This window comes from Artibeus jamaicensis, unplaced genomic scaffold, assembly GCF_021234435.1.
Source record: "Artibeus jamaicensis isolate MK-2021 breed Jamaican fruit bat unplaced genomic scaffold, CSHL_Jam_final contig_402, whole genome shotgun sequence".
Lineage (NCBI taxonomy): Eukaryota > Metazoa > Chordata > Mammalia > Chiroptera > Phyllostomidae > Artibeus > Artibeus jamaicensis.
The window spans coordinates 2519434-2534542 of NW_026521818.1; the positions used below are offsets into that span (position 1 = coordinate 2519434).

The following is a 15109-nucleotide window of genomic DNA, read 5'->3' on the forward strand; positions in this document are numbered from 1 at the left end:
CATTCCTAAAAGTGAATATTAATACCTCATTTCTTACACTCCTCTTGAGTTTTTAATACCTGACTATGAAGGTGTTATCCATCGCAAGGGACCAAAAGCAGTTTTTTCTCAGTTCAGAAGACTGATCCTGACTGAGTACCCAGCGGGAGTGGCCAGGGCCTTCCTTACTGTACTTGGGGACACACAGGCTTATTTTTCAACATGGACATTCTAATAGAGCTGCTGTTTTAATAATTTGTATATAGCTTCTGAAAAGAAAATTGATCATTTATAATCCATCAACATAGATGGGTTCACTACTAAGATATCACAGCTTTTCAAATCATCATCACTATACTGGAAGTTATTCAAAACAAACACAAAAATAAAGAAGGCTGAGTGGCTTCTTTCTAAAAAGATATTAAGCAAATGATTTATACTGGGGGGGGGGACGTTAAATAACATCAAATAAGCCCATACACCAAATGCTATCCTTATATAAAATTCTGTTTATATCATTTTCTTATGTTTCATTCTTTTTATAGTTTAATGTTTACTCTTTGTCAAAGGTACATGGTTTTGCCATATACTTCTCCCAAGCTTGCAAAGACCAGGACTCCTGAAGGACTAATTGTATTCATTCATTTTCTTGGCCCAGCATGAAGCTGGTAGCTTGCGTGGTATATAGCAACAGGGGAGAGGAGGAGGTGTTCATCTTTACCGGTCCCTATCCAACAGGAAATCAGGCCAGTGGACAAAATGCAATGAAATCTCTGTTCAGAAGGAGTCTTGCAAGATTATATGGCAAGAGATTCACAAGGTAAATTTGTCCCCAAATAGCTACATACTTTTTCCAAAACTGATCCTCAGCATTCAAAGGTGGAGGCCTCTGAAGCTATTGATTACCAGCCAGAAGACACATGATAACAAGATATCCATTCAGTGAACCAATGGTTTAGTTAATATCACTAAAATCAACTAACAGGGAGTAATAAGCTACTGAAGGCTCCCTCTGATTCTTTTCATCACAAGAGGTGTCCTAACCTTGGTCTCACAGTAGAAATGCCAATTAGACTGTACAGACAAGTGAGCCTCAAGTATCACTGATGCTCCACTCACCTAAAGACAGTTGACCACTTTGGATAGCTGATTATGAATATGTAACATAACACACACAACAGATTGGAAACTAACATCTCAGTAGCTAACTTCCCTTTTCAAACGTCTATAAAAAACTATCCAAAAAAGAGAAGCATACGTCTCTTTTACAAATTTCTCCATAAATAGGGGGAGAGAAAGAAGACTCACTTCAGGTCTACATGAGTAAGCGTAAAAAACATGAGATATAAATCTCTGTCAAAGAGCTTTATATTTATTCGAGTGTTTATATAAATTCTGATACAAATAAATATCAAAATAATAAAATTATCTCACTACATCTACTGAAGCGACCTATTACTACATGGAGGCTCGGAGTTAATAAAGTTAAAAGATTCCAAGTAATGCCTTGTTATGTGAAGAACTTTCTATGTTTCCAAGATGTAACAATATTATTGAAAACACTGAAAACAAAGTTAATCCTTTACAAGTGTGATGATATATCAGATTCAAAACCTAAATCGACTTTCCACCTTTCTTCGAAATAAATTTTCAGAGGTAAGCCAAATTACTTTCATGGATTTGTCTATGGAGAAGGTGCAGTCATGGCTGGGACACTGGCACACATGTGTTAAGACACTGATGGGTCACATTTTAAAAAAATAAAACAAGTAAATTTTGAAAGAGGAAAAATGCCCAGGGATCACGGTTAGGAAAAAATTACTTCTCTCTGCTTAGCCACATACCTATGGCCCAGGCTGCCAGAAGATTCGGGAGTGCTGACCTAGAATCCACATTACTTTCACAACTCCAAGATTACATGTTAACAAAACTAAATGGTGTCAATTACCTGCTACTCTCACATGAAATATTTAATTTACAAGTCCCTACAAGAATCGAGAAAGTCCAAAGAAAACATATGATTAGGTTAAAATTTAGCAAATCCCGAATGAATTATAGAGTATGTTTTCTTGTACGAGAATAACACTTCAAATTGGTGATACTCAAACCTTAACAGAAGCAAAGCACTAACTGAGGAGAATCAGTATTCTTAAAGTGTGCTGCTTGTATTTGGCACTGTGCCACACCCATTAATGCCAAACCGTAGAAGACATCTTTAATTATCATGGCATCATTTTGGCAACTGGTCAAAAGAACCCAAGAATTTTTCCGTATGTACACAGTGTTTAAAAGAATATTCTCATTGGAAGCACAACACTGTGTATAGCATGCTTCAGATTAACTGGGATGCTCTTTACATTGAGTCATGCGTACCTTTATAAGGGTAGCTACTAAGGGAGTTTGCAAATAAAGTTTTATTTTTTACTTAAAGTTACTTAAAAGCTTTTTACATTCTTAAATAAATCAAGGACAAATAGTTGTATTCTTCTGGATTTGGATTTTCATTACTCAAAGTTGCTTAGCCAGTTCAGAATTCAGCACAACATTAAAAGGATCATTCTATTCTCTAATTACTTAGGTGAAACTCACACAGTTTTTCAAATTTGTAAAACAGCAAAGATTCATTTAGTCAAATGTTACCATATATTCTATTCAGAGTGATAGTTTTCGGTTGCTATTTCAGAGACTTGTGCCAACCCAACACATAAAATTAGGTTGGCCCACCACCCAATAAACGCTGGCAACTAAAAAGTTTTCAGCATTTGAAAATTGAACATTCACTTCCCACAAGTGAATACCTGGGAAGACAGATTCTAACAGTAAAACTATCTGACAGCGAATAAGTTTAATATCTTTTCTTCTATGACCCTAAATCAATGGGTGCTTATGGTATCTATGGAGCCAGTAAGGAAACCCAATGCAGTGAATAAACTCATGACTACATGAATGACTATAAAATGTTTAAACGCTCTGATCAAGATGTAATTCTTAACTCTACTTAAACACAAATTTATACTGAAGTTCACTGGTATAAGCTAAAACATTTATTTCACTTGCACAGTATCATTAGTAGTTTAATGTGTTCACTGAACTTCAAGTCTCTCAGAAAAAAATTTAATCTATTTAAGTTGCAATTAAAGTTTCTATTTTTTCTAAAAGACTGACGTCTTCTGACTATATTATCAGTGTAGCAAAATCTTAAAATATAGGACTTATGTAAAACCAAAGGGCATGGCTAGATTACCTCTGTAATGATAACATACGAAAAACATATAAAACACTGAATTTATACAATTTAGTAAACTGGCGCAAATTTTCTAAAATAGTTCTTCACTGTCTTTTGTGATAAACTATATTTATTTCTAAATTATTTAGTTCACATTTTGGCTCCTTTTAAGGTATACCCAAACCAACTTAACACATCAACAAAGTATCACCTTATCTAACATTTCAGAGAGAAGTCTGCCATCCAATATCTACTTTTGGAGTTAGATTATTTTAAAATTAAGTTTCAGGGTAATAACATAGGAAGATAAATGAATCCATATCCTCTAAGAATACTAAAGTTGGGGCTGAATATCTTGGGGGGGGTGCATCATTCTTCCTCTGCAACATTATCCAGCTGATAATGATCAAATAGAAAGGTATTTCCACAAACCTCAAACTGGAATATTGACGTGAGCATACTCTTGGTCTTTTACAATTCTACAGATTAACTCTGGGCAGGTTCAAAGCCACTGTGGCATCCAGAGCAGAACAGTGTTCTGCAGGCAGGGCATATCTATTGAAAACATGACCTGTGACAAAAATCAATGCACTAATCTTAAACCAAACAACAGTATCAAAAGCATAAAACAGAGACAACCTAAGATAGAATATCCTCAGACTAACTCAGACTAGCCTGGCAGGTTAAGAAGGCAGTTGTAGCGTGAGGGTATGGCTGGTTTTTCTGTTTAAACCCAGATAACGGGAACACCCAAGTATCCAAGTAAATTACTGAGAAAAAGACCACACGGCGAGGTTTGGAGTGGGTTACGAAAGACTACCAGGAGCAAAATGTCCCAAATTCAACTAACCAACTTCACTTGTCTCTAATAAGGCGATAAAGTTTACAAATATAAATTCCGTTTCATATATGCTGTCTAATAAAGCCCAAAGGGGGAATAAAACCAACGGGCATAATGAGGCTTGCTTTTAACACCATCACAACTGCAAAGCTTGCTCTATTTGTCTTGTCAGCTTTAATAAAAGGCATTTCCTCTGGCAGGATGGCTTCTTTTTCTCTTTTTCTAATAGCAGTAAGTGGCAAGTCAAAGAAGAAATAGCTTCCCATGCCACCACCCACCTCCAGAAGACTTTTTTTTTTTTTAATTTAACCAAACTTTCAGTGCCCAATTCTTCCAGGCGAGCAATCGGGGCTTGGACTACCTGGGTGTGACCGTCTCTCCCGGGGTGGCAGGGCGGAGGGAACTCTCTCCGTTCGGCCCCGCTGCACCGCCTGTGGGGAGGAACCTGCCCGCCTCCACCTGAGCTGACATTACTTCGAGTGGGGAATCCCGCTCAGGTGCGCAGAGGGAAGGAAGGCGGGCGGACCGCGGACTGGTCCACCGGGAGGTGGGAAGCACTGGAAGGGCCCTGCAGACCCCTGTCCCCGGGCGAGCTGGGTGCGCGACAACCAAAAAGTCTCCCCTCGGCCTCCTGCCACTCTCCTAACAACTTCCACTCCAGCCCAGGAAAGAGCCGAGACTTTGGGTATAATCGAAGCTGTCTCCCTCCCGGCGGACTCCGAGGCCAGCCCACAGCTGGAAGCTGGCCTGGGTCCCAAAGAGGCAGACAATTTAGGCCCAGTGGGGCACACTGGGGCCCACAGGCCCGGGAGAAAGTAGGGCTCAGAGCTGTTCTGGATCCGTAGGGGTCCGCCCGGCACTCTGGACAACCCCTTACCCCAACCCCACAGTCAGGGCCCGTGAACAAGGGACGTCCGCGGGTGGCTACGATCCAAGCAGCCACGCTAGGGCGGTCCTGGGCGCCCACCTCTAGCCTCCCGCGGACACAGCGGGCTTCGGGGACCACAGCAAAAACGGTTCCAGGTAACCGCGCGAGCTTCTAGGGCCGCACACCGCCAGGCCGCGGACGGAGGGCTCCCATCTCCCTGCTCAGCCAACTCCAGCAGCTCCGCACACAAGATGTAACCCCGCGTTAGATCAAACTTTCTGGCGCCTTGAGCCCACCCAGGGGTGGAAGAGGTGGGAGAACCTTCTCAACTGCCAAGTGCAGCCCGGCCCAGACTGACCCAGGGGCCAGATCATTTCCTCGCAGTTAAAGAGGAAAATAACCTAAAGCTTCCGCTTCCCAGCCCCCAAACTTCACCCAGCCTGTGCGCTCTCTGAGCGCACCGAGTACAGAAAAAAATTAAAAAGAAAACAGGGTGGAAAAAACCCCAACTTTGATGATGTTTGGCGGGTTCCCCCTGCAGTCCCTGCTCACCCCTGATGCCGGCGGGAGCTCCTGGCGGGAGGCACACGGGGCTGCCAGTGCCCGAGCCCTGCACCGGGATCGGGATGCCGGCCAGCCTGCCCGGGCGGATGAGCGGGGAAAGTCTCGACTCCCCAGCTCCCGCCTTTTCGGAGTCTCCTCGCTGTCTGCAGAGGCAGCCGGTCTAGGCAGACCCGGGGACTCCCTAGGGCGCCAGCCTCTCCGCGGTGGCTCAACAAAGGGTGGTGCAACTGGAGCGCTTCCCACGGACATCTCGGAAGCCATCAGCGCCCCGACGACAACACAGGCTCTGAGAGTGACCAGTGCCGGCAGCCGGTGCGCGCTGGTCCCTGCTGGTCCCCGCAGCCGCTGCGGCTCCTTCCGCAGGGCCCCGAGGCCCGAGTAGCCCAGGCTCTTGGCTACCTATTGCCTTACCTAGGGTTGCTGCTGTTCCAGTAGACGGCGTAGCGGTCGGCGACGGCCTTGGAGCCCGGGTCCTGGCTGAACACACACATCCAGAGCAGCAGAAACATCAGCGTCAACATCTCCACGTGCAACATCACGCCTGGCCAGCGGCGGAGCCCGGGACGCGCGACTCCGGGGAGAGAGCAGGAATCCGGAGAGAGGGAGGGAAGGAGAGAGCGAGAGAGCAGGAGCCAAATAAATATGAATAAATAAAAATGAAGAGGGATGAGAAAAGAAAGAGTCACACAACAAGCTGCGGAGGGGGAGGAGAGGGAGAAGAAAAGAGGCAGTGGAGCGGAGGGGCTAAACACAAACTCGCACTTCCAAGTGGAGGGTTCAGAAGAAAAAAAGAAATTACAAGATGAAGAGAAGCGAGCGAGTGTGTGTTGGCAGCGGCGAGGGCGGGGAAAGGAGTGTCAAGCGGTGTCTCGGAAGGCGGCGGCAGGCCCGTCACCCGGGGAGAAGGAGGTGCGCGCCGGGTCGAGCGGCAGCAGCTCGGGTTGGGGCGGGCGGCGGCGCGCGCTGCACAGTCACCGGGAGTTGCGCGCCGCGGCCGCGGGGAGACATACACTGGCCAGCCGGCCTGGCTCAGCGTTGGCGCCGCGGGCTGCACAGGTCTCCGCCGCCCAGGGTCCTCACACTGCGCTCCGCTTCGCTCCAAGTTACTTTGGCAGCCGGTGGGAAACAGCAGGAGGGCTCCGTGTAGATCTGGGGCTTCGCGCCTGTGGCCTCGTCTGTGCTTTAACCGGACAGCGCCTAGAAATCTCGGAGGAGTCGTAGGTGTTGCAGATTCGGGGCGGTGCTCTGAGAAGGGTGGGGATCCGTAGCCACAAATCCAGCCCTGCCGGCGTCCTGGAAGTGGTTAAGGGGCAACTAAGCTGGCGAGAAGCGGTCTGGCCTCGCAAACCTCCAAAAAAAAAAAAAAAAGTTTGGCTCTCCGGGTCTTCCAGAAGGTCCCCCAGCGGAGTCGGACTGCGGCGGCAGCGGCGGGAGAGGACACCGCAGGCGCCGGCCTCAGGGATTTCTCGCGCGTGCTTTCTCTGTCGGGTGTGAGTGCACCGGAGTGAATGAAGAGCAGAGGTCACCTACCAGCCAGCCAGGCGGAGCCGGGATGCCCAAACCTGCAGGACGACGCCAACCCAACAGCTCAGCTGGAGAGCGGGAGGGGAAACAATCACTTTCAAATGAATCCCTCCAACTCCTGGATGGGCTGATTGATGTCAGTCTCCGCTCGCCTTCCTGGAGCAAGAACGAGCCCCACGACGCAATGCCAGGAGCCCCGCGTGAGCTCTCAGAAGTGTCCCTGCGACTCCGACGGGTTCGGCCCCAAGCCCAGCAACTTGTAGAGACGCATCAATCAGTTTGAAATGGAGAGAGAGGAAAAAAAGAGCGCAAGAGCCAGTGGCACCTCCCCGATGACTACATCAGAAAACCTTTCCGAGCCTCCCGCAGCTGTTCCCCTTTCCCTCCTCGGGCACAGCAGCAACAAGAGGTGGAAACCACCAACCGAACTGTAAAACCCCTACCAGGCGGGAAAATAAATTTGAGAGCAGCAGCAGCAGCAGCAGCACGGGCAGCCCAGGAGGAATTGAAGCGGCTGTCGAGAAGTGGAAAGGGGTAAAAGTCAGTTTTGCAAAAGAAAAAAAAAAGAGAGAAAATGCTTTATGGGAAAAATCTCCTCCGGCACGCCCCCTCGTTAATGACCTGCGTGTAAAGCCGACAGCAGCGGCGACTCAGCAGCCGCACGAGAGTGCGAGGCGGCACGCGTGAATGTGGACGTGGGCGGCGCGGGGAGGGGCCGGCGCGTAATGCAGGGCGCGGGGCCGGCGGGCGGCGCGAGCTCCAGTCTGCGCTCGGGATCCAGCGAGTGGGGGGGGGGGGGGAGGCGCCGCCAGCCCGCGCCCAGCTTGTGCTGCTGCTGCGGCGGCCCGAATCGTGTAGGTCGCTGGCGTTAGCAACCCCCCCATGCAGATTACTTGGGGGGGGGTGTCTGGAGCAGCCAGTCAGGGAACAGCCTGCTGTTTGCTTACAGATCTAGGCTTTTTCTCTCTCTCTACGCCAACCGGATTGGTTGCTCCCTGAGAAAGAGGCGGTTTCCTAATCTCCTCCCTTGCTCACGCCTCCTACCCCCTCCCTGGCCCCACCTTCCAGAAACCTGACTAATTGAATTACGGGGAGTGCCGAGGCGCCCTCTCCTCCGCCCGAAAGAAGCAGCTGCTCGTAACCCTTTGGATGCTGAATTCCGTCTGGGCTGGGGAATGATTTGACATCCTTCTACCTGAGAGTGGGGTATTTCAATCACAAAGGAACCGGTTCCCGTCCCACGGTCGAAGAGCCGAAATCTGTCTCTCCGGCCCCTCAGGTGACCAGAAGTCCCCGCAGACCCGCTGGCCACAAGCCTCAGTGATTACGTGTTCTTGGGAATCTGCGCCCTACGCAGTTGCCTGGCGGTGGGTTCTGTGCAAAGCCGAGCATCTCTCCTGTGCCTTTCAACGCCCCTCTTCCTGCCAGGGATTTAAAGGTTCAAGAGCAGGAAACAAGACTTTTTCCTTTAAAGTGATGCTCTGAAAACATTTTTTTTTAAGTCAAGAAAATCACAGTATAGAATGATTACTATTCAGTGAGAACCTTCAGCGAGGAGGAAACGAATGCGGCAGGGAAGCCCACCCCAAATACCTTACACACTTTCCGTTTCAACCCGAGGTTGGTTCACTCTCACCCCGCAAGGGATTCATTAGAGCTTTGAGAGTCCGTACGGGAAGAAACCTAGGCTGGGGACGTCGGGGGACAAGGTCCCCTTATTGGAAAAGGCCTTGCGTTCCCGGACTTGTAGAGCAGGTTGCAGCACCTCGGACCCCCGACAGCCACCGGAGCGTGGCTGCCCGACTGCGAGCAGACGCAACTCCCCGGGGCGCGCGCCCCTGTCCTCTAGCGTCGGGGGAGCTCGCCAGGCTCCCCGCGCAGCAGGGCTGCAAACCCTGGAGACTCGCCCTCGCGTGGCTCCGCGGGCTCGGCCTTTCTTGCTCTCTAGGGAGTTTGCTGCCTCCGTGGGACAAAGCTAATCTCCCAAAAAAGAGCAGTTTAGTTTTTGCTCCCAAACTTGCCTTTACTTATTAGCCCAATATCATCAAATACCACATTCTCTGTCCTGGGCTTTCCAGTCTTGGAACTCGGGATTTCCAGGCGCTTCAGAGCTGTTTGGAAGCGTCCAGACGCCCTCCAGTGGTGGACCTGCAGTGCGCAACCAGCGCGGTATTGCCTGCAGGTCAGCTGGCTTGAGTTTGGTGGAGAATCTGAGATCATGATCAATAAAGACTTGAGGGAAAAGGAACAGTTCACACCGGCATGGAGTCGCCTGAATGTTATGGGCCCCTTGCCTGAAAATTGGGTCGTTTCTCAATTACAGAAATCTTTCCCACCTGAAGAGATCCTGAAATTGTCCTAGGAAAGTAACTCTTCTCTTAGTGACAATACAAATTGAAATGTGCCTATTTATAGACTATGACAGATTCCCCCTAACCAACCACCTTTCTAATTTAAAAAACGTAAATTCAAAATATTAAGGCAAATGCTTCCGTATATTTCACAAAATTCAAGCAGTGGGAAAACAAACTAGAGAACTAAAGGATAATCTGTTATTTTTTAATGTAATTTTCATTTTAAAAGTTATTTACTTTTCCCTCCGGGTCTCCAGTCTTGCTGATGTTCAAATTCTTTGTCTATTTGGGGGTGTGTTTGTTTTTTCTGTTGCAGGAAGAAGGTATTTATGTCTTCCTTTGCCCTTTCTGCTAGTAGCTCTAATAGGTGCTTGTATGACCGAAGCAGTTTTGCAAGGAAGACTCCGGACCCTTTTAAGGGACATCTGTATCTTTAGGAAAAAGAGAATGCACACTTCTATCTTGGTGAAAATGCTGATCATCATCAAGAGACTCTTTTTAGTCAGGGAAGTATCGGGTATCATCAGGGAGTTAGCAAGCTGGCTTCCTGTGGCTTCAAAGACAAAAGGAGTAAAAAAAAAAAAAGGGAGAATTTATATCCACTTATTTCCTATCTGAAAACACATACTGTAACCACAACTGATAAGTGAAAATTCAATATATCAAAAGAATATGAATATATCCTACTATTGTAAATGTCTCTAATTTAGTTAAAGTCCGGGGAGTCCCATGACAAACAGACCAAAAAATTAAACATTGTGGCCTTTCTTAAAGTGATTTGCGGTGCTGGAATAAAAGATACTAGAATTAGGAACCGTTGAGAACATAGCTCAAAATGTCTGTGTGAAATAATTCATAAATCTAAATCAAGTGCCTTCTTCTGAGATTACCTGCATAATTATTGCTACTAAGCAACGATACAATATATCAGCAATTTTCAACCTCTTTCATCTCACATAACATAAACTAATTTCTAAAATTCTGCAGCACACCAAAAATACACTTCTTGCCGATCTGACAAACAGTAGGTGTAATTTTGGTTCATTCACACTGGACAGCTATTATTGTTTTGTCTACTGTCACCTTTTATTTGACAATCTATGGGAAAAGAGGTCAGTGTCCCTGACTAAATAGCCAGGTGTTCCATGTTATGAAAAGTTTTGCAGCACACCTGTGTGCCTGTCACAGCACCCCGGTTAAAAAGCACTGTAGTAGATACATGCTTAGAGCTTGACGATAGGTATTATAAACTGTACACTTATTGCTAGGAATGTGACATACTCAAGTCACATTACTCAAGTCATTTGAATGTATACAAGTCAGTACTATATAAAATAATTAAATTATGATTAGCCCAGTGTCACTGAGGTAATGCTTTCAAGCTGGCCTTGAAGGGATAAGTAGCATTTTCCCCAGTATGGAAGGAGGTTCAGCTATAACAGAAAGCAATCAGCAAGGAACTAAAAACGTGGATGAATAAAAGGGCAGGGAGTATTTGAAGACTTTGAGATTGAAACAGGGTTGTGGGAGCTGATACCTGAAAAGCTGGTTGAGAATGGACTATAAAAGGACTTTAACTGCATTCTTAAAAACATTTGTATTTAAAGCTGCAGGCAACCGAGTGCACTGTGGTTTTAAAACAAATGACTTTGAAGCAATAACCATCACGCCTTAAATTAAAACACAAACAGGGATTTGTTTATTTATGTTTAATTTTTTGGCCCTGAACTATCTAGATCAACATTCTAATGTGGGCTATGAATCAGAATCACCTGGGGAGCTTTTTAAGAAAGAACAACGCCAGGGCCCCACTCCCTGCTTTAGGTGGTTAGGGGAGGGGACCTGGGATCTGCACTATTTAAAAGCTTCCCAGGGAATTCTAATGAGCATGGAGGATTGAGAATCACTGATCCAGGCTATGTATTTCTACCTTAACTACTTCAATGTTTCAGGCAAAAAAAAAAAAAAAAACCCAGTAAGTTTTATACTTATTTATCTGAAGAAATGTTCCAGCTAACCATCAAGGCAGGAATGTTGATACTTTAGAAAGCCGAATTTTATGGCCCTCTGTATTAAAATGAAGCAATACTTTAAAAATAATTCTCACATGGCACAAAATAGAATGCCATCTCCAAGATGTGGTTTCAAGGGTATAGCTTATTTTTAAGTATGAGTTAATCTTCCTTTTTGCATTAGCTGCCGTCACATGGAAGCGGAGTTCTGTTGGGTTAAGTGACCAGACAAATAAATGAAAAAAGTTGGTGACTCAAACGCCCAAGTCCACAAATGAAGCAACTCTTGTTTAACAAGGCAGTTAAATGAAAACCGATACCCAGAAGAGGTCATAAAAGAAATAAACTCAAGAGCAAAGATTAAAGAAATAATAATTAGACACAAAGCTGTGTAACAGATGACTACCATAATGGTATTCAAGCTGACCATGCTGTCTATCATTCTGGAACACTTAGAATTCATTCCAAAGCCCCCAAGAAACCCAAGTTTAATCACCAAAATGTCACCCTGCTATCCTGCCCACAGAATGTTTGAAGTTATTTAAAGAAGCCTTCTCTTCTATTCACTCCTTTTATAACAGGTTACTTAGAATCTTTAGAAATAACTCTTTGCTAGCTTTTCTCTCCTTAGAGACCTTGGAAATGCTTCTTTCTGTTTCTGATCTAGCTGTCTCTTTTGTGAACCTAAAAGAGAGAGAGAGAGAGAGGGAGGAAAAAAATCAACCAAATAGAATGCAAGGTCTTTAGTCTCGTGACCTTCAGCTTTCATCGGATTGCCCACTTTTCTTCATTTTCCCTTTACTTTCCTGGAGTTTGTTTCACGGTGTCTCTTCTTTTGAATTCTGAGGATAAGTAGAAGCAGTTTTATAAGTTGCTACAATATTATCAAAGAAGCATTTAAAAAATGTTTTAATACTAACCATCCATTTGTTATGGTTTTGCCCACCTCAAAACACAATTTATATAAAACCTACACAGTAAACTTTTTAAACGTACAGAAGTTTGAGCTGTAATTTTGATAAGCAACTATTACTAGGCACATAGGTTAATATGTATTCTGTTTCTGTGATTACAAATGTGCATGTGCTTAAATGTAATCTTAAAAGAAGCAAACAAGAACTGGTTGATTCAACCAATTTCCACAACACTTTCCATTACCTAGACCCAATCTAAATACCATACAGTCATGTGACTAGTTTTCAACCACAGAGCAGAAATTGGTAGGTGATTTTATTCCACAAGAAATTTTCATGTTGTCTTTTACTATTTTGTCATGTGTTTACTTCTTATTGTTTTGTATTTCCCCTCTTCGAGTTTTTAAATAAAAATTACCAAAAAAATTATTGGGATTTAATCAATCTAATTGGTTACCTAGCAGACTATATACTGTCAGTATATTGTCTCAATATGTTCTTTGTGAATTATTAAACAACACTGCATTCCTTGCTTAAAAGACTATACATTACCATGAATGCATATTACCAAAAAATTAAATTTTTGTATTTGTTTTATTTTATTTTTTTAAAGATTTTATTTATCTATCTTTAGAGGGGAAGGGAAGGAGAGAGGGAGAGAAACATCAATGTATGGTTGCCTTTCGTGCGTCCCCAGCTGGGAACTGGCCTGCAGGGAACCTGCCTGCAACCCTGGCATGTGCCCTGACTGGGAATCGAACCGCGATTGTCTGGTTCGCAGGCCCGCGCTCAATCCACTGAGCTACACCAGCCAGGGCCTGTATTTGTTTTATTACAATGGCAATCATACAGCATATCTTTATTGAAATAAAAAGAATACCCCTGGCTGGTATTGCTCAGTGGATTGAGTGCCAGGCCTGTGAAGCAAAGGGTTGCCCGTTCGACTCCCAGCCTGGGCACACGTCTGGGTTGCAGGCCAGGACCTTGGTAGGGGGCAGCTGAGAGGCAACCACACATTGATGTTTCTCTCCCTCTCTTTCTCCCTCCCTTCACCTGTCTCTAAAAGTAAAATAATAAAATAAAATAAAATCATTTTAAAAAGAATATAAGTAGCTTTTTCAGAAATAAAATTAATTTGTCCTTTTTCCCATTAGAATTTTTCTACCGCCAGCTCAAGTCACCAACACCAAAAAATACATAAATTTGCATTTTTTGTGTTTCTTGACATGTTTAGAACCCCTGCAAACCTAGAACATCTTTTATTTCATTGATGCCAGAGCCTGGCACAAATAATAACACCCCTTTTGTCACAAAATGTTTTTGTACAAAATCAAAAGCATGTAATTCTATAACATAACAATATCACACTGAAGCACCCCACATGACATTTCAGGTGAAATAGTCAAATTAAAACTATAAATGATTACACCCATATTATTAGCCTACGAATCCCACTCCGCCATGTGTTCCTTCTGCCGGGCCCTGCATTGCACCCATATACACATCTATCGTGTATAAATATGAGTATGTACAGAGACAGAGAAAGTGAGAGAACTTACTTTTCAATCAATTTCAACCAAGATTTTCATCAACTTCTGGGAGATCCTATTTAAAGATGCGTAGAGGATATAATCCTTAGTCAGTGAGCATGATTTCATGGAATGGGAAACGCTGTGTCTAAGCCCCTTTTGAGTCTGGCTTTACTTTTTTCTCCCATATCAAACCTGACTAAGTGAAGTGTAGAATTCTGGCAAACCCAGAACTCTTTCCTCACTCAATTATGTGCTTTTTTTTTCCTTTTCAGATAAAAGTCTCCCTTAAAGGAATTTGGATCCTGGTATTTTGGAGTGTGGGTTTTGTTTTTCATTTTTGGTGTTTGTTTGTTTGTTTGTAATCATCTAAATAATTCTCTCTCTCTCTCTTTCTTCATTTTGCTTGCCACAATAGAGATGGTTTTTTAATATATACTATTAATTTTTTAGGGAAAGTGTCATTTTATTGCAGATTTATAACCCTAGTCTGAGACCTCCAAATACCTTATGCCAACATTGTAAATTTTATTGTGATGCTGTAAGGTTATAGTTAAGGTATAATTTTTTTAAAGCATTTCATCTTGAAGTTCAGAATAATAGTTATAAAGCTGGTCTCTATAGAAACCACTGTAACTTAACACTTTGGAACATCAAATGATAATGTAGAGGGTAACTGGCCAAAACTTTTTTAAAATGAGAGATATTTTACTGAATTGTCTCTTTCTAAACTCAAGTCAGCAGAGGAAAGCGTGCTCTTAAAATGACTACCTTTTAATCAGAATTATCATTCTCCATTTCCATTGGTCTACTTTCGGGGGGCATATGATGTATACTAAGTTAAACAGGATGTATTGCTTCGGCTAGATTCTGAATTACCCTCTTTTCTTGTGGATTAGAAGAGTTCATTTCCTAGCCCTTTTCCCTGAAATCCATCACGATCTTTCATATGCCCTATCTACTATCTTGCATATTTTCAATGCTTAATAAATATTACGTAAAAATATTAGCATAATAATAAATCATCTTAAAGTACTACATGGACTGTTGAGATCCCATTCAGTCTGAGCCAAGACAGCGCAAAGTTTTATTTTCTCTATACGCATACCCAGTAATTTTGAAACTCTCTTTCCATGAAGTGCCCGTCCATGTACAACATGTCTACATACTACAAAACAAAGTGGTGAAGGTGTATCGTCCAGTTCTGTATTCCATTTGTTCAATTTATTCTGGAGACTGAATTTGCCATTTTAATAAGAGGAAATTTAAAATTGGGCAGACGAAAATGGAAATAGCTT

At 44.0% G+C, this 15109-nt stretch overlaps 1 protein-coding gene across 3 annotated transcripts in view; it reads right to left on the reverse strand.

Annotated features, from left to right (window-relative positions):
- The window catches only part of EFNA5 (ephrin A5), a 277462-nt gene extending 269724 nt beyond the window's left edge, over window positions 1-7738 (reverse strand). The window contains exons 1-2 of one of the 3 annotated variants that reach the window (XM_037138620.2): window positions 7009-7737; window positions 5890-6826 (exon numbers count right to left, since the gene is read on the reverse strand). In XM_037138620.2, coding sequence (XP_036994515.1) covers window positions 5890-6014 — 125 coding nt within the window. In that variant the 5' untranslated portion in view covers window positions 6015-6826; window positions 7009-7737. Of the gene's footprint in view, window positions 1-5889 lie in introns of all 3 variants that reach the window. The other 2 variants (XM_053665322.1, XM_037138621.2) reach the window with 2 other exon arrangements.
- Between the last annotated feature and the right edge of the window lie 7371 nt (window positions 7739-15109).